The sequence below is a fragment of the Dipodomys ordii genome, unplaced genomic scaffold (assembly GCF_000151885.1).
Source record: "Dipodomys ordii isolate 6190 unplaced genomic scaffold, Dord_2.0 Scaffold11, whole genome shotgun sequence".
Lineage (NCBI taxonomy): Eukaryota > Metazoa > Chordata > Mammalia > Rodentia > Heteromyidae > Dipodomys > Dipodomys ordii.
Window position 1 is genome coordinate 17,217,884 of NW_012267227.1, and position 25,311 is coordinate 17,243,194.

The 25,311-nt window shown below is 41.1% G+C and overlaps 1 protein-coding gene across 1 annotated transcript in view; it reads left to right on the forward strand.

Moving 5' to 3' along the window:
- Positions 1 to 25,311, forward strand: part of Ino80 (INO80 complex subunit) — an 87,297-nt gene that overhangs the window by 25,292 nt on the left and 36,694 nt on the right. The window contains exons 14-23 of the mRNA XM_013009999.1: positions 1,975 to 2,059; positions 3,571 to 3,688; positions 5,175 to 5,260; positions 6,384 to 6,551; positions 6,704 to 6,837; positions 9,319 to 9,386; positions 10,817 to 10,910; positions 12,525 to 12,696; positions 17,302 to 17,442; positions 24,274 to 24,499. Of these exons, the coding sequence (XP_012865453.1) occupies positions 1,975 to 2,059; positions 3,571 to 3,688; positions 5,175 to 5,260; positions 6,384 to 6,551; positions 6,704 to 6,837; positions 9,319 to 9,386; positions 10,817 to 10,910; positions 12,525 to 12,696; positions 17,302 to 17,442; positions 24,274 to 24,499 (1,292 nt within the window). The remainder of the gene's footprint in view (positions 1 to 1,974; positions 2,060 to 3,570; positions 3,689 to 5,174; positions 5,261 to 6,383; positions 6,552 to 6,703; positions 6,838 to 9,318; positions 9,387 to 10,816; positions 10,911 to 12,524; positions 12,697 to 17,301; positions 17,443 to 24,273; positions 24,500 to 25,311) is intronic.

The window sequence follows — 25,311 nt, forward strand, 5'->3', positions numbered from 1 at the left end:
CAGCTCTTCAGCTCAAGGCGAGCGCTCTACCACTTGAGCTACAGCACCACTTCCGGTTTTCTGGTGGTTTATTGGAGATAGGAGTCTCACGTTCTCTCTTGCCCGGGCTGGCTTTGAACTGTGATCCTCAGATCTCAGCCTCCTGAGTAGCTAGGATTACAGGCGTGAGCCACCAGCGCCCGGCGTCCATGAGATTCTTATCTCTAATTAACCATCAGAAGATCCGAAGTGACGAAGTGACGTTGCAGCTCAAAGTTGTAGAGCACTAGCATTGAGCAAAAAAAGCTCAGGGACAGTGCCTAGGCTGTGAGTTCAAGCCCCTGGCCAACCTAAAAAGATTCACAGAGGTTCAGGGTAGTACTGGTGCATGCTTATAATTCTTATCTACTCAAGAGGCTGAGATTTGAGTGTTACAGTTCAAAGCAGCTCAGGCAGAAATTTCCCAAGAATCTATTTCCAGTTAATTAGCAGAAAAGGTAGACTATAGACATAGCTCAAGGGTAAGAGGTCAGGTATGAGCCAAAATGCCACGTAAGAGTATAAGGTCCTGAGTTGCAGCCCTGGTACCAAGCATGTGTGAGAGAGAGAGAGACCCACCCACTAGGGTTTGGTATAGTATTGTCCTGCATCTATCTTACAAAAGGATACAATTAAAAGGGCATTATAAGTTACATGTTTGAAATATTCTAATACCTTTGTGTCCCATACAGAATACAGTAGTGCTTGATTGTAGTGTTAATGGATGCTATTGAACGTTGTGCTTAATATATTTTTAACGCATGATGACCTTGTAGGTCTATATTGGGCTGGAGGCATGGCTTAGTGGTAAAACGCCTTTCTACCAAGTTGAGCTGCCCTGAGTTCAAACTGTAGTATACACAAAAGGTTTGTATTAACATGGAAATGACATTCGCTAATGCAATATTTCAATCTCTGACAGGCAATATTTAATATTGCACTTTTTTTTAACATGGACTCAAACTCAGGGCCCAGGTACTGTCCCTGAACTTTTTAGGTCAAGGCTAGTAGTGCTCTACCACTTCAGCCACAACATTTAATTGAAGATAAAAGTCTTTGCAGTTTTTATCTTCAGCCTTCAGAATAAATAGGATTGCAAGCAGGATCCACTTGTGTGCAGTTGTATTGCACCATTTTGAAGGCGAATGTACCCTGGGCCAGGAACAATGAAGACACTAGATCTTTCACGTCCTTACTTCTTTTTTTTTTTTTTTTTGGGGTCCTGTTGTGGGGCCTGAACTCTGGGCCTGGGCGCTGTCCCTCAGCTCTTCAGCTCAAGGCGAGCGCTCTACCACTTGAGTCACAGCGCCACTTCCGGCTTTTTCTTTTTGCTTATGTGGTGCTGAGGAATCGAACCCAGGGCCTTGAGCATGCAAGGCAAGCGCTCTACCACTGAGCCACCTTCCCAGCCCACGTCCTTACTTCTTAACTAACAAATACAATAGACTTTATAAACCTAGAAAGGAAGCCGAGCACTAGTGATATATGCTGAGGATCACGATTCAAAGACAGCTGAGCAGGAAAGTTTGTGAGACTATTACTCCACTAAACTACCAAAGAATAGCCAGAATTGAAGCTTTGAATCAAATAGTAGCGAACTAGCCTTGAGAAAAAGAACCTTAGAGACAAAGCCCAGGCTCTGAGTTCAAGCTTCATGACCAACACACACACACAGTATTTATTATAAATAAAGTACAGAAGGGTCCAACTCTACCTGTTTGAAGGTTATTTTTTTCTAAACCCCAGTACTATTAATACCATGTTTTCTATATAGAGGAGTATGTTCTGAAATGTACTGTTTTTTGCTTTCTTAAATATCTTTCAACTATGTACATGGTGGAATACATGATTCTGAGTTGTACTTGGTTGGAAAGCATGATTAGCTATATGGGGTCTCCCTAGGGTAATTAAAGATTTGTTGGTAATTTGGAATTTGTAACTCATTTTATTGAACAGTGTTCGTTGGAAGATCCTCTTACAGTTCCAGTGTCGGAATCGGCTTTTGCTAACTGGAACCCCTATTCAGAACACCATGGCAGAGGTAGGCACTAGTAAAGGTCCTGGCTCACAACTTCATAAGTCCGAGTTGCAGCACAGCATATAACTCTTTACCCATGATTACCTGGATTTGACCATAGTTTCCCCTACATGGAATCATTTCTCTTTTTTTATTCCTTATGTAATAAATATTGAGAACATTAGGAAATTTACCCATCTAATCAACAGATATTTTTATGATAGAATTTGAAGATAATTTTCTTTCTTTTTTTTTTTTTTTTGGTCTGTCATAGGACTTGAACTCTGGGCCTGGCGCTTTGTCTCAGCTCTGCAGCTCAAGGCCAGCAATCTGCTACTTGAGCCACAGCGCCACTTCTGGTTTTCTGGTGGTTAATTGGAGATAAGAGTCTCATGGACTTTCCTGTCAGAGCTGGCTTTGAACCACGATCCTTAGATCTCAGCCTCCTGAGTAGCTAGATTACAGGCGTGAGCCACTAGTTCCTGGCTTGATAATTTTGTTTAATACTGCAAACTAATTGTTTTTCTTTAGTAAAGATAATTGATTTAAGCTGTGTGCTGGTGACTCATGCCACCTAGCTACTTAGGAGGTTGATACCTGAGGATCGATGTTCAAAGCCAGCCCTGACAGGAAAGTCCATGAGACTCTTATCTCCAATTAACCACCAGAAAACTGGATGTGGTGCTGGGGCTCAAGTGGTAGATCACTTGCCTTGAGCTGAAAAGCTGAGAGACAGCATCCAGGCCCAGAGTTCAAGCCCCAAAACCGACCAAATAAAAAAAAAAAGAAAGAAAGAAATTGATAACTAGAATGTGGATCAGAATACATTCTTTAAGGACTAGATACAGTATTTTAGATTTTGTTACATAGTCACAGTTGCAACTCCTCTGTTTTGCCTTTTTAATGTGAAAGTGGTGTATAAATGAATGAGCATGGCTTTGTTTACATGCCAGGCTCAGGTAGCTCATACCTATCATGTTAGCTGCTCAGGAGAATGAGATCTGAGGATCAAGGTTTGAAGCTAGCCTAGGCAAGAAACTCTGTGAGACCCTTACCTCCAATTGACTACCAAACAAGCAGAAAGTATAGCTCCAGTGGTAGAGTGCTAGCCTTGAGCAGTAAAGGTCAGGGATGAGTCCCCAGACCTTGAGTTCAAGCTCCATGGACAGGTAACCCCCGCTCCTGGGGGGAAAAAAACCCCCAAATTTATTTACAAAAATGCATGGCAAACTAGACTATAGGCCCTATGCAAGCTGTTCCTGCTCTAGCACATGACACAAATACAGTTTTTCAAATGATTCCTCTATTATGAATAAAACTTTCACTCTTAAACCTTATAGTTAGAAATTAATTGAAAAATAATCACTTTTCAGTTTGGTACTTACTAGTATTTGGGTTAGTTAGAAGACATGTGTTTAAACTCTTTCATTCTCTCTCCCTGTCACATACATAAACACTTACTAAACCTTATTATATCCTTACTGTTGTTTTATTACCCTGCTATATTTTATTTGTTTTTTTTTCTTTGTTTCAAGCTCTGGGCTCTGCTACATTTCATTATGCCGACATTATTTGATTCCCATGAAGAATTTAATGAATGGTTTTCCAAGGACATTGAAAGTCATGCTGAAAACAAATCGGCAATTGATGAGAGTAAGTAATATGAGGAACTTTCTTTCTTTCTTTTTTTTTTTTGGTCTGGTCATGGGGCCTGAACTCTGGGCCTGGGCGCTGTCCCTCAGCTCTTCAGCTCAAGGCTAGTGCTCTACCACTTGAGCCACAGCACCACTTCTGGCTTTTTTTCTTTTTGCTTATGTGGTGCTGAGGAATCAAACCCAGGGCCTCATACATGCAAGGCAAGCGCTCTACCACTGAGCCACCTTCCCAGCCACTATTTCTTCTTTTTACCAACGTGAACACTACGGTATACATACAATATTGGACATGAAGGAAGGTTCCTCTCATACAACAGCTATGTGCTTTGGATATAATTTAAAAGCCAAAAGATTAATTTGACACCTTTTTTTTTTTTCCATCGGTCATGGGGCTTGAACTCGGCTTGGGCGCTGTCCCTTCGCTCTTCAGCTCAAGGCGAGCGCTCTACCACTTGAGCCACAGCACCACTTCCAGTTTTCTGGTTAATTGGAGTTTAGTCTCACGGACTTTTCTGCCCGGGCTGGCTTTGAATCATGATCCTCAGAAGCTAGGATTACCGGCGTGAGCCGCCAGCGCCTGGCTTGACACCTATTCTTGTCTTGACTTTTTCATCAAGATACTTCGAGCTTACCTCATAAAGCATTTTGGCTTTCAGAGTCTGCTTTCGCATAGATCCTAGAAGATTCTATGAAAATTACTTTCTTTGTGTGGATTTTCTTTTTCTATTGGTCATAGGGCTTAAACTTTGGGCGTAGGTGCTGTCCCCGAGCTCTTTAGCTCAAGGCAAGTGCTCTACCACTTGTAACACAGCTCCACTTCTGGTTTTCTGGTGGTTCATTGGAGATAAGAGTCTTACCAACTTTCCTGCCTGTTCTGGCTTTTAAGTGTGATCTTCAGATCTCAGCCTCCTGAGTAGCTAGGATTATAGTCAGGAGTACCGGTGTCTGGATTCTTATGACAAAAGTCAAAAATATTATAAGACTTGTTTTTATTTTTCTGTATAGGAGTTATTTTTAATTGTAAACCTTTTAACATTATTAATACTTTTGGTCTTGTTGAGTAACACCTGCCTGCTTTTAGACCTTCCTGGGAATGTTGTTATATAGACCAGAAGGTGACATCTATCAAAAACATCCCATAAAGGAGTTTTTAGTATTAAGTTGTTAATTGGCTGACATCCTTTGAAAGATAATTTTTTTGGGAAGGGTAACTCTAGTGGTCCTAGATAGGTTTTATTATTCCTCTGTGAGAATCCTGCTATTGATAAAATGTTCCTTACATATTCTGAAAGTAATTTTAATGAAAATAGACCTTAATGTATTAGTTGATTATAGCAAGATGCTGTAGTAAATTTATATTACTCAGGTTTCAGATTAAGGAAAAATTTGGATCTACTTTCACAGAATCATTGAGCCCAGATGTTATTTGTTTTGATTGTGCTAAATCTGTACAGCATATTATTTAGGGCTTCCTGTTATTTCAGATCAACTATCTCGCTTGCACATGATCTTGAAGCCATTTATGCTGAGGAGAATTAAGAAAGATGTAGAAAATGAATTGTCTGATAAGGTAAGCAATCAAATCCTCAAAGGTTAAGCTGCAATAAACACCAACTTAGGTTTTGGGGAAAAATTCCTTTGATACATATTTAGTTGACAGGTACCTAGTTCCGCAAAAAGATCTTTAAACTTGATAGGTTTAATTCCCCGTGCTACAAACACAAGAAATGTTCCAAAAAGACTTAAATGAATCAAGTAAGCAAGGAAATAACATTTCTTTTACTCTTTTAAAACTTCTTATATTAATGAAATTGTTCTTTTTCTTTTTTCTTTTTCGCCAGTCCTTGGGACTGAATCCAGTGCCTGGGCACTGTCCCTGAGCTTCATTTGCTTAAGGCTAGCACTCCACCATTTGAGCCACAGCATAACTTCTGGCTTTTTCTGTTTATGTAGTACTGAGGAATTGAACCCAGGGCTTTATGCAGGCTTAGGCAATCACTTTACCACTAGGCCACATTCCCAGTCCTAATGAAGATTTTGAAAGCTTATAAAAGTAGAAAGAGGGCTGGGAAGTTGGCTCAGTGGTAGAGGGCTTGCCTTGCATGCCTGAGACCTTAGGTTCGACTCCTCAGCACCACATAAGCAAAAAGAAAAAAGCCGGAAGTGGCACTGTGGCTCAAGTGATAGAGCGCTCGCCTTGAACTGAAGAGAGCTAAGGGACAGCGCTCAGGCCCCACGACCGGACCCAAAAAAAAAAAAAAAGAAAGAATGGTGTAGTGAATACCCTTACACATACTGCACAGCATTAACAGTGATCAACTCATTAATCTCCCTACCCTTCAGGTTTACTAAAAATAAAATCCTACTGACATTGAAAATCTCATATTAGCCCATCTAATTCCCATAGCTTCATATACTCACTCCTCTCATTCTCTTTCTACGGTGTTTCCTGAAAATTATTGTGAATGATAATAGATAGTGATACTGGAAATAGAAAAGATAGCCTGGGAAGAATATGTGGGGTGAATGGCAAGAGAAGGTCAGGACACACTGTTTCTGGGTAATTATCCACATCACTAGTTTGTAGAGATAGTAAACTCACTTTATAATCTGGTTTGAATATGTTTTACTCTAAGCTTATACCACATTATCGTACAAATGATTTCCTAAATATAAATCTTGTTGAATTTTAGATTGAAATTCTAATGTACTGCCAACTGACCAGCCGACAAAAGCTATTATACCAGGCACTAAAGAACAAAATTTCCATTGAAGATTTATTGCAGTCTTCTATGGGCTCTACCCAGCAAGCACAGAACACCACCAGCAGCCTCATGAATCTCGTCATGCAGTTTAGGAAGGTAAGAGACTTCATGTTGTCTTTATTGGCATATTTTGAAAAGACCTAGAGTCTTGATGGTATAGAACAAAGGCTTCTAGCAATGAAAATGGAAAAAGTTTTCATGAAGGCAAAGCTATAAAGGTGATATGTTACTCTTTCCCTTCCTGTTAGGTGTGTAATCACCCAGAGTTATTTGAACGACAAGAAACTTGGTCTCCATTTCATATTTCCCTAAAGCCATATGAGATTTCAAAGTTTATCTATCGTCATGGGCAGATCAGGGTCTTCAACCATTCAAGAGACAGGTGAGAAAATATTAATACCTTGTTTTGTTTTTTGTTTTTGTAATTTGGGCTCTTACGGCTTAGTAGATTTTTTTTTTTTTCTGTTCCTGAGGATGAAGCACAGAACTTTGTGTTTGCTAAAAGAGCAGTCTACCTACATCTCTAGCACAGGATAAATTTTGTTTTTTGACATAGGATCTTTCTGTGTGGTTCAAGCTGGTCTGGAATTCACTGTATTTGAGTCTAGCCTCAGACTCATAGTGTTCCTGTCTCAGCTTCTTATGTACTAGGATTACAGTTGTGTACTACCACACCCAGCTCCAAGAAATAAATTTAAGGAAGAATGTGTGTTTTCACCAATGAGGGTTTTTTTTGTTTGTTTGTTTGTTTTTTGTCAGTCTTGGGGCTTGGACTCTGGGCCTGGGTCTGTCCCTCAGCTCCTTTCAGCTCAAGGTGAGCACTCTACCACTTGAGCCATAGTGCCACTTCCCATTTTCTGGTGCTTAATTGGAGATAAGAGTCTTGCACACTTTCCTGCCTGGTCTGGCTTTTAAGTGTGATTTTCAGATCTCAGCCTCCTGAGTAGCTAGGATTACAGGCCTGAGCCACTGGTGCCCAGCAGCTATGAGGTATTGAAGCAGAGTATAGGCAACTATTTGTCAAGTGGCATTATGGTAGGAATTTGAGTCCTATGAAGGTTGCAAAGGCCAAGTCACTTCATTTGCCTTATGAAACATAGTGTGCATGTAGATACAAATGTGTACTTGTACTATGAGTAAATCCCTAATGGTACTGCATATTCTCAGTGTACTGAAGTTGGCTTGTTGTGCCTTATTTTATCCTTGGAGAGAGAGAAAATTTGTGTCATTAGGGTTTGAACTCAGTGCATTGTTTGTAAGGCTGGCATGGAGTTAACACTGCAGAACTGAATCATGTTAATAAAATTTTCCTTCTTGTAGAGGCAACAGTGCTAAATTTGGTAATGATTAACATGGGTAATTAATATTAAGCTAATTAATGCTAGATACTTAGTTCAGAAAAGATGTGTATTCCGTTTTACAACTCTTAAGTTAGGATTGTCCTGGCTTTTTGTTTTATATGCTCCCAAAGGATTCTTTTGAATGCCAGTAGTTAAGGAATATAGACTTACAAAGCTGCTTTTGTGAAGAAATAATGTTAGCCACAATATAAAATAATCATCCACATGACTTAAGAAGACTGAAATTTATTTGTACATTTTTAATTCTTTTCTGTCAGTTCTGGGGCTTGCACTTGGCCTGGGTGCTATCCCTGAGCTTCTTTTGTTCAAGGATTGTACTCTACCACTTGAGCCACAGCTCTACTTCCTGGTTTTTTGGAGTTTATTAGAGATAAGAGTCTTATGGCGAGGGGCCTATCAGCTGCACTGGACATTAATGAAAACTAAGCAACTCAAGGGCAGGGATGGAAGTGAGGGAATGAGAGGGAAAGAGAGAACAGCCTACGCTAAGCAAAAGGAAAGAAATGTACATATCACCCAATGCGGAAGAAATAGGTATATCGTCAAAACTCATAAAATTCATAATTATCATAATAATGATAATTTGCCTTGTGAAGGTTAAAATGTTTGACTTTAAGTATCTATCACAATGCCCTGAAATTTGTGAAATTTATATAATCACTTAATCTCAATAAAAAAACTTTTTTTTTAAGAAAAGTCTTATGGCAAGGCTGAATTCTCAGATCTCAGCCTCCAGAGTAGCTACAATTACAGGTGTGAGCCACTGGCACCTGGCTCTCTTCTTTTTCTTCTTTCTTCTTTCCTCCTCCTCCTCCTCCTCCTCCTCCTCCCCCTCTTCCCCCACTTCCCCCTTCTCCTCCTCCTCCTTTTTGTTAGTTGTAAAGCTTGATTTCTGGGCCTGGGCGCTGTCCCTTAGCTCTTCAGCTCAAGGCAAGCGCTTACTTGAGCTACAGTACACTGTCCCTTAGCTCTTCAGCTCGAGGCAAGTGCTCACTTGAGCTACAGTACCACTTCAGTTTTCTGGTGGTTAATTGGAGATAAGAGTCTCACAGACTTTCCTTGCCCAGGCTGGCTTTGAACTGCGATCCTTAGATCTCAGCCTCCTGAGATCTAGCTAAGAATAACAGGCATGAGCCCCTGGCACCTGGCTCTCTTCTTAATCTACTAAGTATATTGTTTTTTCTGACATTTACCTGGCAATATGGCAGGATATTTGTTTTTTGTTTTTGTTTTGTTTTGTTTTCAGAGTCTTCACACTGTGTAGGTCCATCTGGTCTCATACTTAACAATAGAGTTGGCTGAGAATTTATGATCCACCCGCTTTAGCCTCCCCAAGTGTTTGGGATTGTAGGTGTTGGCCACTATGATGCCCTGCTAAAGAAAACTTCTAACAAATAGAAATAGTTTCAAGCTTAAAAGGTTCTTCTTAGGTTGGAATATTAAGTTTAATTAAATTCCCAATAGTTATATTTGGGTTCAGATTTATTTTACTTTCTTTACAGGTGGTTAAGGATTCTTCTTTCTCCATTTGCACCAGATTATATCCAACAGTCTCTCTTCCACAGAAAAGGTAAATGTTTTGATACTAGGGAACAAAGGTTTATCAAGGTTTTGCCCATGTGCTGTTGGTTTTACTTAATAACTATTTTTCCTACATACTAGGCTTTTATTTATAACATCTAATTTACTAAATTGTTTATCTATAGGTTCTGATTTTTGGTTATAAACAGAAAGTGGTCATACCGACCTTCCATCTTTGTCTTTGCCTTTTAAGTATTTCCTACTCTTGAAACATGACAGTATTAATGTTGAACTGTGTTAAGAAAATAGCTTTCTTGGTCTGGGAAGGTGGCTCAGTGGTAGAATGCTTGCCTAGCACGCATGAAGCCCTAGGTTCGATTCCTCAGCATCATATAAACAGAAAAGGCCAAAAGTAGCACTGTGGCTCAAGTGGTAGAGGGCTAGCTAGCCTTCAGTTGAAGAGCTAAGGCACAGTGCCCAGGCCCAGAGTTCAATCCCCACCTCTGACAAAGAAAAGAAAATACCTTTCTTGGGACTGGAAATGTGGCTCAGTGGTAGAGTGCTTGCCTAGCATGCATGAAGCCTTGGATTCAAATCCCCAGCACCACATAAACAGAAAAGGCTAGAAGTGGCGCTGTGGCTCAAGTGGTAGAGGGCTAGCCTTGAGCACAGAGAAGCTCAGAGACAGTGCCCAGGCCCTGATTTCAAGCCCCAGGACTGGCAAAAGAAAAAGAAAAAACATTTCTTCTTAGACAAAAAAGAAGCTGCTCAACTTGGAGCATTGTCTAGAATATTAAGACTAACGTTCAGAAACTTTCTCCTCTGTCATGTCCTATTCTTTTTCTGTGTGATAAAAGAAGAAAGAAGTTAACCAAGGACCAGAAACCCTAAACATCTGATGAGCCTGACCTATCTCATAGACCTCTTTCTTTTTAAAAAAAATTTTTTATTGTGATTAAGTGATTACATAAATTTCACAGTATTGTGAGATAGTGATACTTAAAGTCACAAACACATTCTAACCTTCATGAGGCAAATTGTCAATATTGTGATCTATAAAATAGCTCGTGAATTCTATGAGCTTTGACAATACAGCTATTTCTTCCACATCAGGTGATAATGTACATTTCTTTCCTTTTGCTTAGTGTAAGCCGTTCCTGCTTTCCCTCTCATTCCCTCCCTCCCATCGCTGCCTTTGAGTTGCTTAGTTCGTTTTCATCAATGTCCAGTGCAGCTGATGGGCCCCTCTGTTGTATGTTTCCTGGTTCCCTCTGATTCTGTGTCCTCTTCCTACTTTCCCTCAGATGTGTTGCTGCTGCTTTCTTTGATTGTAGTACAAAGATGTGACACAGTGGGTAGTTGAATCTTCAGACTATCTATGCTTAAGGAAAAATTGAGCAATTTAGTATCTTTAGCTCAGTTTCCTCTTGGTTTGCAATTTGGTTTAATTGGGTTCAATACTGTTCTTTGATGCTACAGGTATTAATGAAGAAAGCTGTTTTTCTTTTCTTCGCTTTATTGATGTGTCTCCAGCAGAAATGGCAAACCTCATGCTTCAGGGACTTTTAGCCAGGTGAGAAATTTGCTGTGCACATGTGCATGTGCATGTCTGTGTATGTGTATGTCTGTGTGTTCTGAGGCTTGATCTCAGGCCTTGGGCACTGTCCCTGAGCTGCTTTTGCTCAAGGCTAGCACTCTACCATTTGAGCCACAGCACCATTTCAGGCTTTCTTTTTTTTGAGTAGTTTATTGAGGATAAGAGTCTCATGCTTTTTCTGTCAGTGCTGTTTTCAAACCAAGATCCTCAGATCTTAGCCTCCTGAGTAGGTAAGATTATACACATGAGCCACTGATGCCCAGCTAAATTTGTGTGTGTGTGTATATATATATATATATATATATATATATATATATATATATATATATAAGTCATTGGGAATAAACAGGAATAAAAATCAAATACTATGAAAAGTATTTTATATTAATCTCTTTTTTTAAGTGAAGTATAACTTTCTTTTGAGCATTTAGTTACATGATGATGCTTCATTATATATCTTCTTGGGTCCGGTCGTGGAGCCTGAACTCTGGGCCTGGATGCTGTCCCTCAGCTCTTTAGCTCAAGGCTAGCGCTCTACCACTTGAGCCAGAGTGCCACTTTCTGCTTTTTTTTTTCTTTTTGCTTATGTGGTGCTGAGGAATTGAACCCAGGGCCTCATGCATGTAAGGCAAGCGCTCTACTACTGAGCCACCTTCCTAGCCCCTTCATTATATATCTTAAAGAATATTTAGGGCTGGGAAGTGGCTCAGGGGTAGAGCGCTTGCCTTGCATGCATGAAGCCCTGGGTTCGATTCCTCAGCACCACATAAGCAGAAAAAGCTGGAAGTAGCATTGTGGCTCACGTGGTAGAGCACTAGCCTTGCGCTGAAGAGCTGAGGGACAGTGCCCAGGCCCAGAGTTCAGACCCCACAACCAACCAAAAAAAAAAAAAATTTACACTTCTTTTCCATATGCTACCAGTCTTCAAATTTTCTAATTGCAAGTTAGTGTATATGTTTATTTGTTTCTAGAGAGAAATAGTGACTGCTGATTCATTTAGTTTGTAATTGCCACAGCATAGACTGCCTCAAGTGTGTTGTCAAATTTAGTTGTATGTTCTTATTCTCTGGAAAAATGGTTTTCTTTTACTACTTTGTATTTATGTAACAGGGATCTCTGTTTAAAGGAAAGTTTTTTGCCTTTTTCTCAGTCATGGGGCTTGAATGCTGGGCCTGGATGCTGTCCCTCAGCTCTTTACCTCAAGGCAAGTGCTCTACCACTTGAGCCACAGTGCCATTTCTTTCCTGCCTAGGCTGGCTTTGAACCGAGATCCTCAGATCTCAGCCTCCTGAGTTGCCAGGATTACAGGCATGAGCCACTGATAAGAGTTTTTATGAACATATGAATACTCCTAATAGCAAGAAAAGCTTTTCAGTGGATTTTATTTTTTTGCAGTAGAATATCAAATCATGACAGAGAATTCATGGAACAGAAGTATAAAATAGCCTTGTTTGAAAGTGAGAAAGAAAAGTTTCAAGACTTATTAAAGATGTAATGAGAGACATCTGTTGGGTAGTTTCTCACTATTATAAACGACCCTCGAACCTCCTTGGAGCACTGAATAAGCATATCTGCTGTGGTTTGTTTCAGATGGTTAGCTCTTTTCCTGTCTCTGAAAGCCTCCTACAGGCTCCATCAGCTGCGCTCCTGGGGAGAGCCAGAAGGGGAGAGCCAGCACCGATACCTGAGAAACAAGGATTTCCTTCTTGGCGTTAACTTTCCACTTTCCTTTCCCAACCTTTGCAGCTGCCCTTTGTTAAAGGTAAGCAAGTGTTTCAGCATAAAATGCCTGCTTAATGACCCTTTAGTTGATTAATTAATTATTCATTTTGCCAGTCCTGGGACTTGAAATAAGGGCCTCGGCACTGTCCCTAAGCTGCTTTTGCTCAAGGCTAGCACTCTACCACTTGAGCCACAGTGCCCCCTCCACCCTTTTCTGTCTATGTGGTACTGAGGAATTGAACCCAGGGCTTCATGCATGCTAGGCAAACACTCTACTACTAAGCCAGCCCCTTTAATTTTGATCAGTAAAAGTAAAATAAATGGTGACATAAAAATTTCTGGTGAAGGTGGGTGTGACATATTGAGTTATAACTTAATGTACAGTTTGTGTGTGTATTTTCATTTGTAAATACATTTTGTCTATAATTTCCAAGTCTACATATTTTAAGTGTGAGTTGTGTAAATTCATATGTATGTATATACTTGTGTGACAACCAAGCTTCTTTGTGAGCTTCTCTGTGCTAAAGGCTAGCACTCTTACCACTTGAGCCACAGCGCCACTTCTGGCTTTTTTCTTATGTGGTGCTGAGGAATCGAACCGAGGGCCTCATGCATGCAAGGCAAATGCTCTACTACTGAGCCACCTTCCCAGCCCCACTTTTTTTTTTTAAACTGGGGTTTGACCTCAGGGTCTTGGCTCTGTCACTGAGCCCCTGCCACTTCTAGCTCTTTCTATTTATTTGGTAATAAGGAATCTAACCCAGAGCTTCATGCTTGCTAGGTAAGCATTTTATCACTAAGCCACATTCACAGGCCCTATATTTTTCCTATTTTTTTGTTTTATTTGTTTTTGTTTTCTTTTATTTGCCAGTCTTGGGGCTTCAACTCAGGGCCTGAGTCCTGTTCCTGAGCTTCCTATCACTTGAGCCACAGCCTCCCTTTCTGACTTTTTCTACTTACGTGGTACTGAGAAATTGAACCTCAGGCTTCTTACTTGCTAGGCAGGCACTCTACCACTAAGCCACATTCCCAGGCCCTGTTTTTCCTTTAAATGGATATCTCGATTGTTTAGGGCTGTCATAAATAACACTGTCAGGCATATTTGGCACCTGTTGTTTGGTGAACATAAACATTGATTTCTTTGGCAATTATATCTAGGAGTAGAATTCTTGATCTGTCAGTATATGTCTTTAGGTTTAGCTCCTACTAAGTGTTTTTCCAAAATCCATGTTTCAAATGTATACTCCCATCGCATATGAAGTTTGATCTTCACCATCCTTGCTTATGTCAGTTCTCTGTTTAGCCATTTTTTTGAATTTGTAGTGAGAAGCATTTCTTTGTTACTTTAAGTTGCACCTCTGTAAAAAGATAATAATGTTAGCCAACTAGGTGCCCGTGGCTCACACTTATAATCCTAGCCACTCATGAGGCTATGATCTGAGGATTGTAGTTCAAAGCCAACCTGGGTAGGAAAGTCTATTTGACTCTTATCTCCAATAAACCACCAGAAAACCAGAAGTGGTGCTGTGGTTCAAGTGGTAGAGCACTAGGCTTGAGCTGAAGAGCTTAGGGACAGAACCTAGGCCCAGAGTTCAAACCTCATGGACTGTCTTAATAAAAAAAGGGGGGGCACATTTTACTGCTAGAATGACAAGGGTAAGCCACCAGCACCCAGCTAGCATCATGTACATCAAATTTGCCGTTCTCCTGCCTCAGCCTCCCAAGTGTTGGGATTACACATCTGTAGGGCTTTTGTTGTTTGATTGTTTGTTGGAGAAATAGTTTTTGGTCTTTTTTATTTTCTTCCATGCTGGAGATCAAATATGGTACTTGGTGTGCGCTAGACTAGTGCTTTGCCCAGTTTCGCTCACCCTGTTTCCCTGTTTGAAATTGTAATGGAACAACATGTAAGTTAAACTCAGCATCCAGGTTTGAAATCAGTCTTTTGTTTTTCTTTGGTTGCAGAAGAGTGTTGCTATCCAAGCTGACCTCAAACTCTATATTTAGCCAGGGTGCCCTCAAACTTGCACTCTTCTGGCCTCTGCCTCCTGAGTCCTGGGATTTCCATTAGTGGCTGCCACTATGCCCAGCGTTTGAACACAGGGCCTCTGTTGAGAAATAGTTTCTTTTTGACAATTACTTAGGATAAAACAATTGCTTCACAGTAGTGGGCAGTGTTTATTTTTTATTAAACAATTTGAAATGACCTCTCTGAAACTGTGGACCTCATTTTCTTCAGATTTGAGCATTATATAAAATAGACCTATATAGTAAGTGCACAATGTGTATGTTGAACAGAAAACTTGAAGACATTTGTTACTGGAACTATAATTTGCTCTGCAGAAGGACATGGTTGTTGCCCTGGTGGCCCATGCCTATAATCCTAGCTACTCAGGAGGCTGAGCTCTGAAGCCAGCTGGGGCAGGAAAGTCCATGAGACTCTTTTTCTCCAATTAACTATCAGAGCACCAGAAGTAGAGCTGTAGTTCCAAGTGGTAGAGTGCTAGCCTTGACAAAAAAAAAACAACCCAGGGATAGTGCCCAGGCCCTGAATTCAAGTTCCATGGTGGACAAAAAAAAAAAAAAAAAACACCTTTTTTTTCTTTTTTTCTTTTTTTTTTATTGTGATTAAGTGATTACATACATTTCACAAATTTCATGGTCTTGACAGATTGTGATACTTTTTTTTTTGGGGGGGGGGTCCAGTTGTGGGGCCTGAACTCTGGGCCTGGGCTCTGTCCCTCGGCTCTTCAGCTCAAGGCTAGCGCTCTACCATTTGAGCCACAGCGCCACTTCCGGCTTTTTTCTTTTTTGCTTATGTGGTGCTGAGGAATGGAACCCGGGACTTCATGCATGCAAGGCAAGCGCTCTGCCACTGAGCCATCTTCCCAGCTCCTTTTTTTTCTTTTTTCGTAAGGAGACAATTTTTTTTAACATGATGAGCCACAATGTAGACTTGAACTTCCAGTCTTCCTGTCTCTACCTTCCAAGTGCTAATTTGTTGGTGGTGGTGGTGGTCGTCATGGGGCTTGAACTCTGGGCCTGGGCACTGTCCTTGCACTCTTCAACTCAAGGCCAGCGCTCTACTGCTTGAGCCACCAGTTTTCTGGTGGTTTATTGGAGATAAGAGTCTCATGGACTTTCCTGCCCAGGCTGGCTTTGAACCGCGATCCTTAGATCTCAGCCTCCTGTGTAGTTGGAGGTTTGAGCCACCGACGCCTGGCTCTAAATTTTTTTTTTTTTTTTTTTTTTTGTCGGTTGTGGGGCTTGAACTCTGGGCCTGGGTGCTGTCTCTCAGCTCTTCAGCTCAAGGTGAGCGCTCTACCACTTGAGCTACAGCGCCACTTCCGGTTTTCTGGTGGTTTATTGGAGATAGGAGTCTCACGGTCTCTCCTGCCCGGTCTGGCTTTGAACCGCGATCCTCAGATCTCAGCCTCCTGAGTAGCTAGGATTACAGGCGTGAGCCACCAGCGCCTGGCTAAAATTGTTTTGTTTTTTTTTTAGTAGAATTTTACTGTTGCTCTTAAGATGTTATACAGAGGAGTTATTTTCATAAATCAGGTAATAAGTACACTTCTTTCTTGAACAGTGTCACCCCTTCTTTTATTTTCCTCCAGTTCCCCGTTTTATCTCAAAAATGTATTTTAATAACAAATATAAAAAGATTTGTTTTTAATTGATTGTATAAAATAACTGGCTAAGATTTTTCCTGTTTCTCAGTGTTCATATGATGTTTCTATAGATAAAGAAAACAGGTATCTTTGCTAAAACTACACTGCTATGTTAGTACTCATGATGTTAAATTGTCTTAAATAAAAGTTAGAAGGAGGCTAGGAATGGGGCTTAGTGGTAGAGCGCTTGCCTAGCATGCATGAAGCCCTTAGTTTGATTCTTCAGCACCACATAAGCAGATAAAGTCAGAAGTGGCACTGTGGCTCAAGTGGTAGAGCGCTAGCCTTGAGCAAAAGAAACTCAGGCTATTAGTTCAAGCCCCAGGACTGGCCAAAAAAAAAAAAAGTTAGAAGGAAATAATGTCAGTCATCATTGTTTCAAGGGATGAATTTGCATCTACAGTTATCCAATGAATGAAATTTCCTCCTACACATACAAAGTGTGTTTTGTATGACAAGTTTTGCTGTTTATAATTAACAGTATCTCATTCAAGAAGCAGAATTGATACTTGTTCGAGGTTCACAAACAAAAACATTTTGAAATTGACATAGACTCAACTATATTATATACTTGAGTCTTAAGTTAGTAGTTGTTTACTAGGAATTAATAGTATGGCTAGCCAGAAAGTTCTGTGTTGTTGTTGTTGGTTGTGGGGCTTGAACTCTTGGCCTGGGTGCTATCCCTCAACTTTTCAGGTCAAGGTGAGCGCTCTACCAATTGAGCCACAGCACCACTTTTGGTTTTCTGGTGGCTAATCGGAAATAAGAGTCTCATGGATGTTCCTCCCTGGGCTGGCTTTGAGACCTCGATTCCCAGATCTCAGCCTCCTGAGTAACTAGGATTATAGACGTGAGCCATCAATGCCTGGCAAGAAAGTTTTTTATTTCAGAGATATATAACATATGACACTTTTTCTGTTTTACTTCATTACTCATAATTGTCCTTGGCACTAACTGATGTTTTTGTTTTGTAGTCTCTTGTTTTCAGTAGCCACTGCAAAGCAGTGAGTGGCTACTCAGACCAGCTCATCCATCAGCGGAGATCGGCTACCTCCTCGCTTCGTTGCTGTCTGCCCACTGAGCTGCCATCATTTTTGTGTGTGGCCAGTCCACGTGTAAGTGCCACAGAGAAAGATGGAATAAGCAGTGTTGGAAAAAATGATATGCAAGGGTTCCATTTCCTAAGCAGCATTGTTTCAAGCTCTTTGGGCCTTGAGAAGCCTAGAAAAAAGCCTATAAATAGTTGTTTTTTTTTTTAAAGTGCTGGGCACTGGTGACTCACGCCTGTAATCCTAGCTACTCAGGAGGCTGAGATCTGAGGATCACTGTTCTAAGCCAGCCCAGGCAGGAAAGTCCATGAGACTCTTATCTCCAATAAACCATTAGAAAACTGGAAGTGGCGCTGTGGCTCTAGCGGTAGAGCACTCGCCTTGAGCTGAAGAGCGCAGAGGCAACGCCCAAGCCCTAGAATTCAAGCCCCACGACTGACCAAAAAAAAAGCTGGGTGCCAGTGACTCATGCCTATAATCCTAGCTACTCAGGAGGCTGAAATCTGAGGATCACAATTTGAAGTCAGCCCTGGCAGGGAAGTCCATAAGATTTTTTTTCTCCAGTTAGCTACCAGAAAACTGGAAGTCTTGCCATGGGTTGAAGTGGTATAGTATTAGCCTTGAGTTAAATAAAAAAGAAGAGCTCAGGTTCTTCTCCCAGGCTCTGAGTTCAAGTCTCTCACAGCTGATCCTTCCCCTCCACCCTCACCCCCCAAAAAAAGAAGCATTTTCATGGTCAGTTTTTTCAAGATTGTACTTTCTCATCTTAAGTTGAGTAGATTTGAGAACATCGTCACTAGCTGCTTTGCATTTAGTCAGAGGTTTTGAAGTACTACAATGGGAGCAAGCCATGTCTCAGATTATCATCCAACAGCAGGGTCAAGGGAAAGAAAGCCATTTGTCACCTGCAGTGCCATCCTGCAGTCATGCTGTCATTTACAGAGTAGGGGTATCTTTTGTTTTTTGTTGGTTGTGGGACTTGACCTCTGGGCCTGGACATTGTCCCTGTGCTCTTTAGCTCAAGGCAAGTGCTCTACCACTTTAGCCACAGCTTCACTTCTGGTTTTCTGGTGGTTAATTGGAGATAAGAGTCTCACAGACTTTCCTCCCCAGGCTGGCTTTGAACTGCAATTCTCAGATCTCAGCCTCCTGAGCAGCTAGGATTACAGGCATGAACCACTGGTGCCCAGCTCAGAGGTATCTTTTGTGATTTAAACTTTGAGCCCCTATTTAATTCCTTGTTAATACCTTTGCTATCAAAATACCACCCCATGGTTGCTGACAGGTATTGCTGCAGAGGTTTCCATTGACTCAGTGACTTGTTTCCTTTGACTACATCTTCCTGTCCTTGTTGATCATAGAAAACAAAAGTTTTCTTTCATCCATGAAGAATTATATGATAGAGAGGCAGAAAAGGGATGTAGCCAGAGCCAGTGGTTAGAGAACAGAACTGCTTGCTGTCCTTTTGTGCCAAGAAGCAATGCTGTGTTTATCCAAGAAGCTTAGGAGGCTGATATATTTTTTACTTCTGTTTTTATCGTTTCTCCACGCATCCTACCACTACTATTCCCATAGTTCTGTCCAAAGAAAGAAGCTGTTTTTTAGTCTTCATTGGAAATCCTTTTTCTGCCATTAACTTTTATCAGCTTGCTTACTTTATCACAAAACATAATCCATCAGAGGATCTAAAGAGAGTTAAGGAATGGGAGTGCAGTATTGAGTCCCACTGACTTTGCTTACATAGATTTTTCTTCCTGCTGGTCTTCCTGCTGGCCTGTGTGAATGTGGTTTATATTTGCTAGATCTGGAAAATACTTGGCTTTTGTATTTATCACACTCTTCCAAAACCTTCTTTTAGAACTGAAATTGATGCAGGGAAATACACCTTTTGTAGGATGCATCTAAATTCAAGTGCTTCTGTAGGTGCAAGCTTGGTTTGTATTGTTACTCTTAATCAGATCGCTATATCTAGAGGTCTAATAGAGGGAGTGTAGATTTCTGAGAGAATGACTTCTCATCTTCTTGTGTTTTACAGAGCCAATAAAAGCTGGCCGTCTTGCATTTATGCACATTAATTGTTCAGTACCACTCAAAACCTCCACAGTATCTATTCCAACTACTGTCCTCAAGAACAACCTTGAACATGGTGTTGTAGTGTACATGTGTAATTCCAACACTTAGAAACTGAGGAAGCACCCTTAGTTCAAGAGTGTTCTAGATTTCATATCAAGATCCCCTAAAAACAAACAAAAACCTCCATCCTGCTGACACAGTCACACAGGCATGACCCTGGGTGTACTTTAGTATTATTTTCAGAGTCTAAACCACCAGGGTTACTGTTTCCCTAAAGAACCATAAATGTACCTTTCCAAAAAGTATAGTTGCTATAAGTATGGTAAGCAGGGAGCAGGATGAAGGCTTTATCCACTTGGCTGAAAAGCTGTGTCCCAGCACCCTCCTTTCCTACTCAGCCCCCTCTTAATAGGTTTTTCTAGAATTATATGCCTTGCTTATTCTGAACCTGAAAACGAGAGTAATCACAGCATAATCATTAGGACAGCAAAAATTTAGCCAGGCCCTGGTGGCTCCTCATTCCTGTAATCCTAACTACTCAGGAGGCTGAGATCTAAGGACTGTGGTCTGAAACCAGCCCAGGCAGTAAAGTCTGTTGTAATCTCTCCAGTTATCCACCAAAAGTGGAACGTGGCTCAAGTGGTTGAATGCTGGCCTTGAGCACAAAGGCTTAGGGCAGTGCCCAGGCCCAGAGTTCAAGCCCCAGGACCAGCACAAGGGTGGGAAAAGAATTTTAAACATGGCTGAATGTTTTTCACAAGCGCACACAGCTCTCACCTTGCAGGTCAGTTCTGGGCTATGTATATAAGGCAGCACTTCATGAAATGCCTAATTATCTTCAAACTTTTGACCCATCTGGTGAGAAAAAAAAAACTGATTTCCTTTAAACTTCAACTCTGGCCTAGACTTAAGTTGGGGCTTTTGGTGTGTTTTGTGTTCTTCCCCGCCACCCCCCACCCCCACGACTAGGATTTGAACTCAGGCTTCACTCTTGGTTGGCAGGTGCTTTACTGCTGGAGCCACACCTTCAGCCTCATTAAGAGAAATTAATTTTCCTAGTACACGCTATAAAAATCTCAGGGTTAACCCAGAAATAACTGTACCCCTTAGGAAGGAATTACACGAACTGTTTTGTTAATAGCTAAGGAGATCATTCTACAGGATTACTAAAGTAAGGCCCCACGAATTATCTTACCAGGGAGAAAAAAAGCTTCATGCTGTCATGCTTCCCAGAGTTAGAGCGTCCTTCCTCAGGAAGGACGCGCTGAATGCCTGTAGAAGCAACCCCGTTTACTGTCATCTAGGAGGTTAATGAAGCAAGAAGCAGGTTAGTTCATGAGGGACACGAGGGAGAATGCATTTCCACTTGTGAACAGAGATGAATGGTAGGTCGTGCTTCATCACCCTGTTTCTGAGCCAACCTTAGCAGACTAGGTGAAGTGGATTTTTTGTCCTCTTTTGGACCAGGGCACTGCTTAGGTGACATTTTGTGATTCTGCGTATATCTTGACCCAGGGCTCCTCACCAATAAAATTTCTCAAAACCTTTTGTTGTTAATGTCACTGTCACTCTTGCTTAACATTCACCCTAGCACTTGGACGATTATCGGCCAGACAAAAATTAGCAGCTTGGTAGAAGCTTGTAGCCGAAAGAAGTTGTTTTGTTTTTAAACTGTAAGAGTGCCTAGCAATGAGTTGTAGGCAGGAACACATTTTTCCTGTGTCACAATCCTCCCAATCTTCTTCATGCTTAATTTTGATCTTCTCACTTTCATCCTGACACTTTAGGCCCAGAGTCTTTATGTTCTAATCTAAACTCTGCCTTTCTGTCAATAAGGGGTGGGTGGAACATGTTTAAAATTGGTGTTAATATCAGTCTTACATTAGAAAATTGTGTGTCCTGGTGTGGTAGTAAACAGGAAGATCATGTGTCCTAGACTAGCTTTGACTATTCATACAAGAGTATGTGTGCTTTCTGAAAATACATAGAGCAAGCTGGGCACTGGTGGCTCACACCTGTAATCTTAGCTGCTCAGGAGACTGAGATCTGAGTATTGAGGTTCAAAGCCAGCCCAGGCAGGAAAGTCTGAGACTCTTATCTCTAGTTAACTACCAGAAAACCGGAAGTGGCACTGTGGCTCAAGTGGTAGAGCGCTAGCCTAGAGAGCTGAATTGGTGAGGGACAGCGCCCAGGCCCAGAATTCGAGCCCCACAACTGACCAAAAAAAAAAAAAAGTACATAGAGCATACTTTCAACCTTTTTTTTTTTCCTAGAAATATAGCAGTTATAGACTATGAGAGTATGGGAGTCACATCCTACATTGAAGATGTCTGCTCTGGGCTGTGATCTGCTGGGCTACTGCCACCTGCTTTAAATTTCAGTCTTTATTCGCATATACTCAAGTGTCAGTGGGGAAAAGTAAATAAATTGGAAGCAGAAAAACCAAACTCCTGGAGAAAATAAAAGTGATATGGGCGTCTAGTACTGTCTGGATAAACTGGTTTTTGTGGTTTGCATGGATTGGTTGTGAGGCAGCCATTCACCATGGCACATTGTAATTTTGAATCTGGACTGTAGAGGGCACTGTTCCCTAGCAAACTCAGTTCACCTTTATCCACAAACCAGAGTAGTTTATTTCCTGGTTATTGGTAAATTAGGTTCTTCCTCTAGTTTTGGTTCTCTCTTTTCCTAGGAGAGGTACCTTGTATAGAGCTAGCTAGTTGTTTATGGACTGGGAATGTGGCTTAGTGGAATAGTGCTTGCCTAGCATGCATGAAGCCCTGGGTTTGATTCTTTAGTACCACATAAACAGAAGGGAAAAAATAAAAAAAGTTGTTTCTATACCCCAGTGCAGTATTTCTCAAGGCGTGGCTTGATATGTAGGGATGCTCATTCAGAATCAGGATCTATTGACCTCTCACTCAGATCTATATTAAAATTTGTACTTTTCTACTTTTTTAAAAAAGAACTTAAGACCTTCTGCTAGTGTGGCTTGTGTAGTGCTCTAGCATTTGGGCTAGACCTTTAATGTGCCTTTTTGCTGGTAATTGGAGATAAGAGTCTAAAGACCTTGCTGCCTGGGCTGACTTCAAACTGTGATCTTCTAGATCTCAGCCTCCTAAGTAGCTAGGATTCCAGGCATCAGCCACCAGCATCTGGCTGTTTTTTCTTTTGATTAAAGAATATTTTTCCAGACTGCATAAATTTAGACCTCACACACTCAGATCCCAGATTATAATGTAAAGTATTAGTTGTTTTTTTGTTTTTTGTTTTCTGTTTTTTGTGTTTTTTGGTCGGTTGTGGGGCTTGAGCTCTGGGCTTGGGTGCTGTCCCTGAGTTCTTCAGCACAAGGCAAGTGCTCTATCACTTGAGCTACAGCGCCACTTCTGGTGTTCCAGTGGTTTATTGGAGATAACATTCTCATGGCTTTTCCTGCCCAGGCTGGCTTTGAACTTCGATCCTCAGATCTCAGCCTCCTGAGTAGTCAGGATTACAGGCATGAGCAACCAGTGCCTGGCCAGTATTGGATATTTTATAGGATAATTTGATGATATATACCAAGCATTTGAGAGCTGGGTGCCCCCCCCTTTTTTTAAATTAGAACTGACCCAGGGTAGCTGTCTTAATGTGTCTGGCTTAAAATGTGCACTTTTAAGCTGTAGCCCCTCAGGTTCTTATGCATAACAGAACTCTGAACTATTTTCCCTAAAGATTAGTTGACATGAAAACAGTTAATTGTTAATAACAACACAGAGATTTTCCCAACTGCCCACATTTTGTGACTGACTGGGTACAGAAAATGTTTCAAATTTTGATACCTCCCCTACCTTTGTCCTTACCCAGTCAGTTTCTCTTAATCTCTTCATCTAGTTCTACCTGAGCAACTTACTGCTTAAAACTGATTTTTAGTATTTGTGTCCTTGTGGGCTTGACAGATCATCACAACTTTATACAGGTTAACAAAATGTAGCCTGTCATCTTCCATAGGCTCCTTATCAGATGATTTCATAGACAGCTATGTGCACATGTGACATTTAGGCTGGGAATAGATCAGACAGCTTAGGCTTCTAAATCAGGTCGGAGCCGCCCCTGCTCCATTGGAGAGTAGCGTCTTAGTATATCCACCTTGTGATGAGGTTAAGAATTTTGCACAGCCAGAGAATGGATCTTCTACTTGCTGGTAATTGTTTTCCTCTTAGCCCTTCCCCAAGCTTACAGCCTGAAAGAAAATTTCCCTTATCTTTCATTAGATTTGTCAGTCAGAAGGATAAACTCAGGAGCTTTGACACAGAAGCATTAAAGCTAGCTTCTGATGTGTCAGGCCAATACTCTTCAGTTTTTAATTATGACTCATTAGTTCCAGCTCCCTTGCTGACATGATATGGGTATTAGCACTTTGCCAAGAACAGCATCTAACAATGAATGGAAGTGGTAAAGTGACTGGAGTTGGGAGGGGGTGAGGGGAGTGTGTGTATTTACTTATTTATTCTCTTGGTTTATCTGCACACTGAATTTTGCTTTGCATATTTAATTTGTAGGGTCATGTTAGTAGAGCTTAGCCTGTAACTGGAGAAGCTCACTGGGGTAATTAGGGTCAGCTTAATTTGTTACAACAGAGAATTTAAAACTATTAGCCTAAAAGGGAAGAAAAAGTAATAGAGATGAAGTTGATCAAAGCACATTCTATGCACATATCACGTGAAACTCCTTTCTAAAATTAATACATGCTAATTAATAGCTCAGTGGTCAACTGACCTCAAAGTTTACGTTAACTTAGTGAGTGAAAAATGCAAAACATCATCTTATGTGGATCTGCCCTTGCAGGTCACCGCAGTGCCATTGGATTCTTACTGCAATGACCGAAGTGCAGAATATGAGAGGCGAGTTCTGAAGGAAGGCGGGAGTCTGGCAGCCAAGCAGTGTTTGTTGAATGGGGCTCCTGAGCTGGCTGCAGACTGTCTGAATCGAAGATCTCAGTTCTTCCCAGAGCCTGCTGGGGGGCTGTGGAGCATCCGGCCCCAGAACGGCTGGTCCTTCATCAGGATTCCAGGTGAGTTTTCCCTTTCTTGGGCTATGTTTCCAGCTCTGGCAAGAGGAAAGCACATGAGATTACTCCATGTGGTGATTGTCCATATTTAGAATTTAGAGTTCTTAAGGTTTCTGTTTCCTTTTTTTTGCCCTTTGTAATTTATATGTGGAAATGCTAATAATTGTGACTTGAGTGGGGAAAATTTTTTTTCAGATTTGTGCTTAAATACCCTCCTTTGAAAGAAATTTACAAAAAGGAGAGCTCTTGCAACATTCCATTTCTAGAATTGCAGAAATAAAGTAAAATGACAAAAAAAAAAGCTTCAGTTCTAATGAGTACAGTTGTGCTGTTGCCAGCAGGATGAATGAGAATGTCGTCACTCCCAGAAAGCCAAGTTTAAGTAGCATAAACAGTGTCCTGCACGGAGCACCAGAGATCTAATCATAACAAGAGGAAAAACAGTATGTTTTGTGCCAAAATGCTAGCGGATTCCCAGACCCCCTGGGGTCAAGGTCAAGGGTTGAAAGGAAAGTAGGTTTTCATCTTTGCTGTAGTGAGACTACTTTTAAGGAAGTTGAACACAAGGTTCAGTAGACTCATATTCTTTACTAACACCTGCTGCATACTAGAGCCAAAACTGCTACTTTTGGGTTGTCCAAATCTACTGATACCTAGCTTCTGTTTGTTTTATTGATACCTAATGGACATATTTATAAAAGATAACTGAGCTCCAGTTCTGAATGCCTGGTTTTTCCATTTAAGACTGAGACCGTCAGGGGTCAAGATGCTTTTGTGTTAGCTGGCTTTGGGATTGCTTTGACTGAAAAAATATT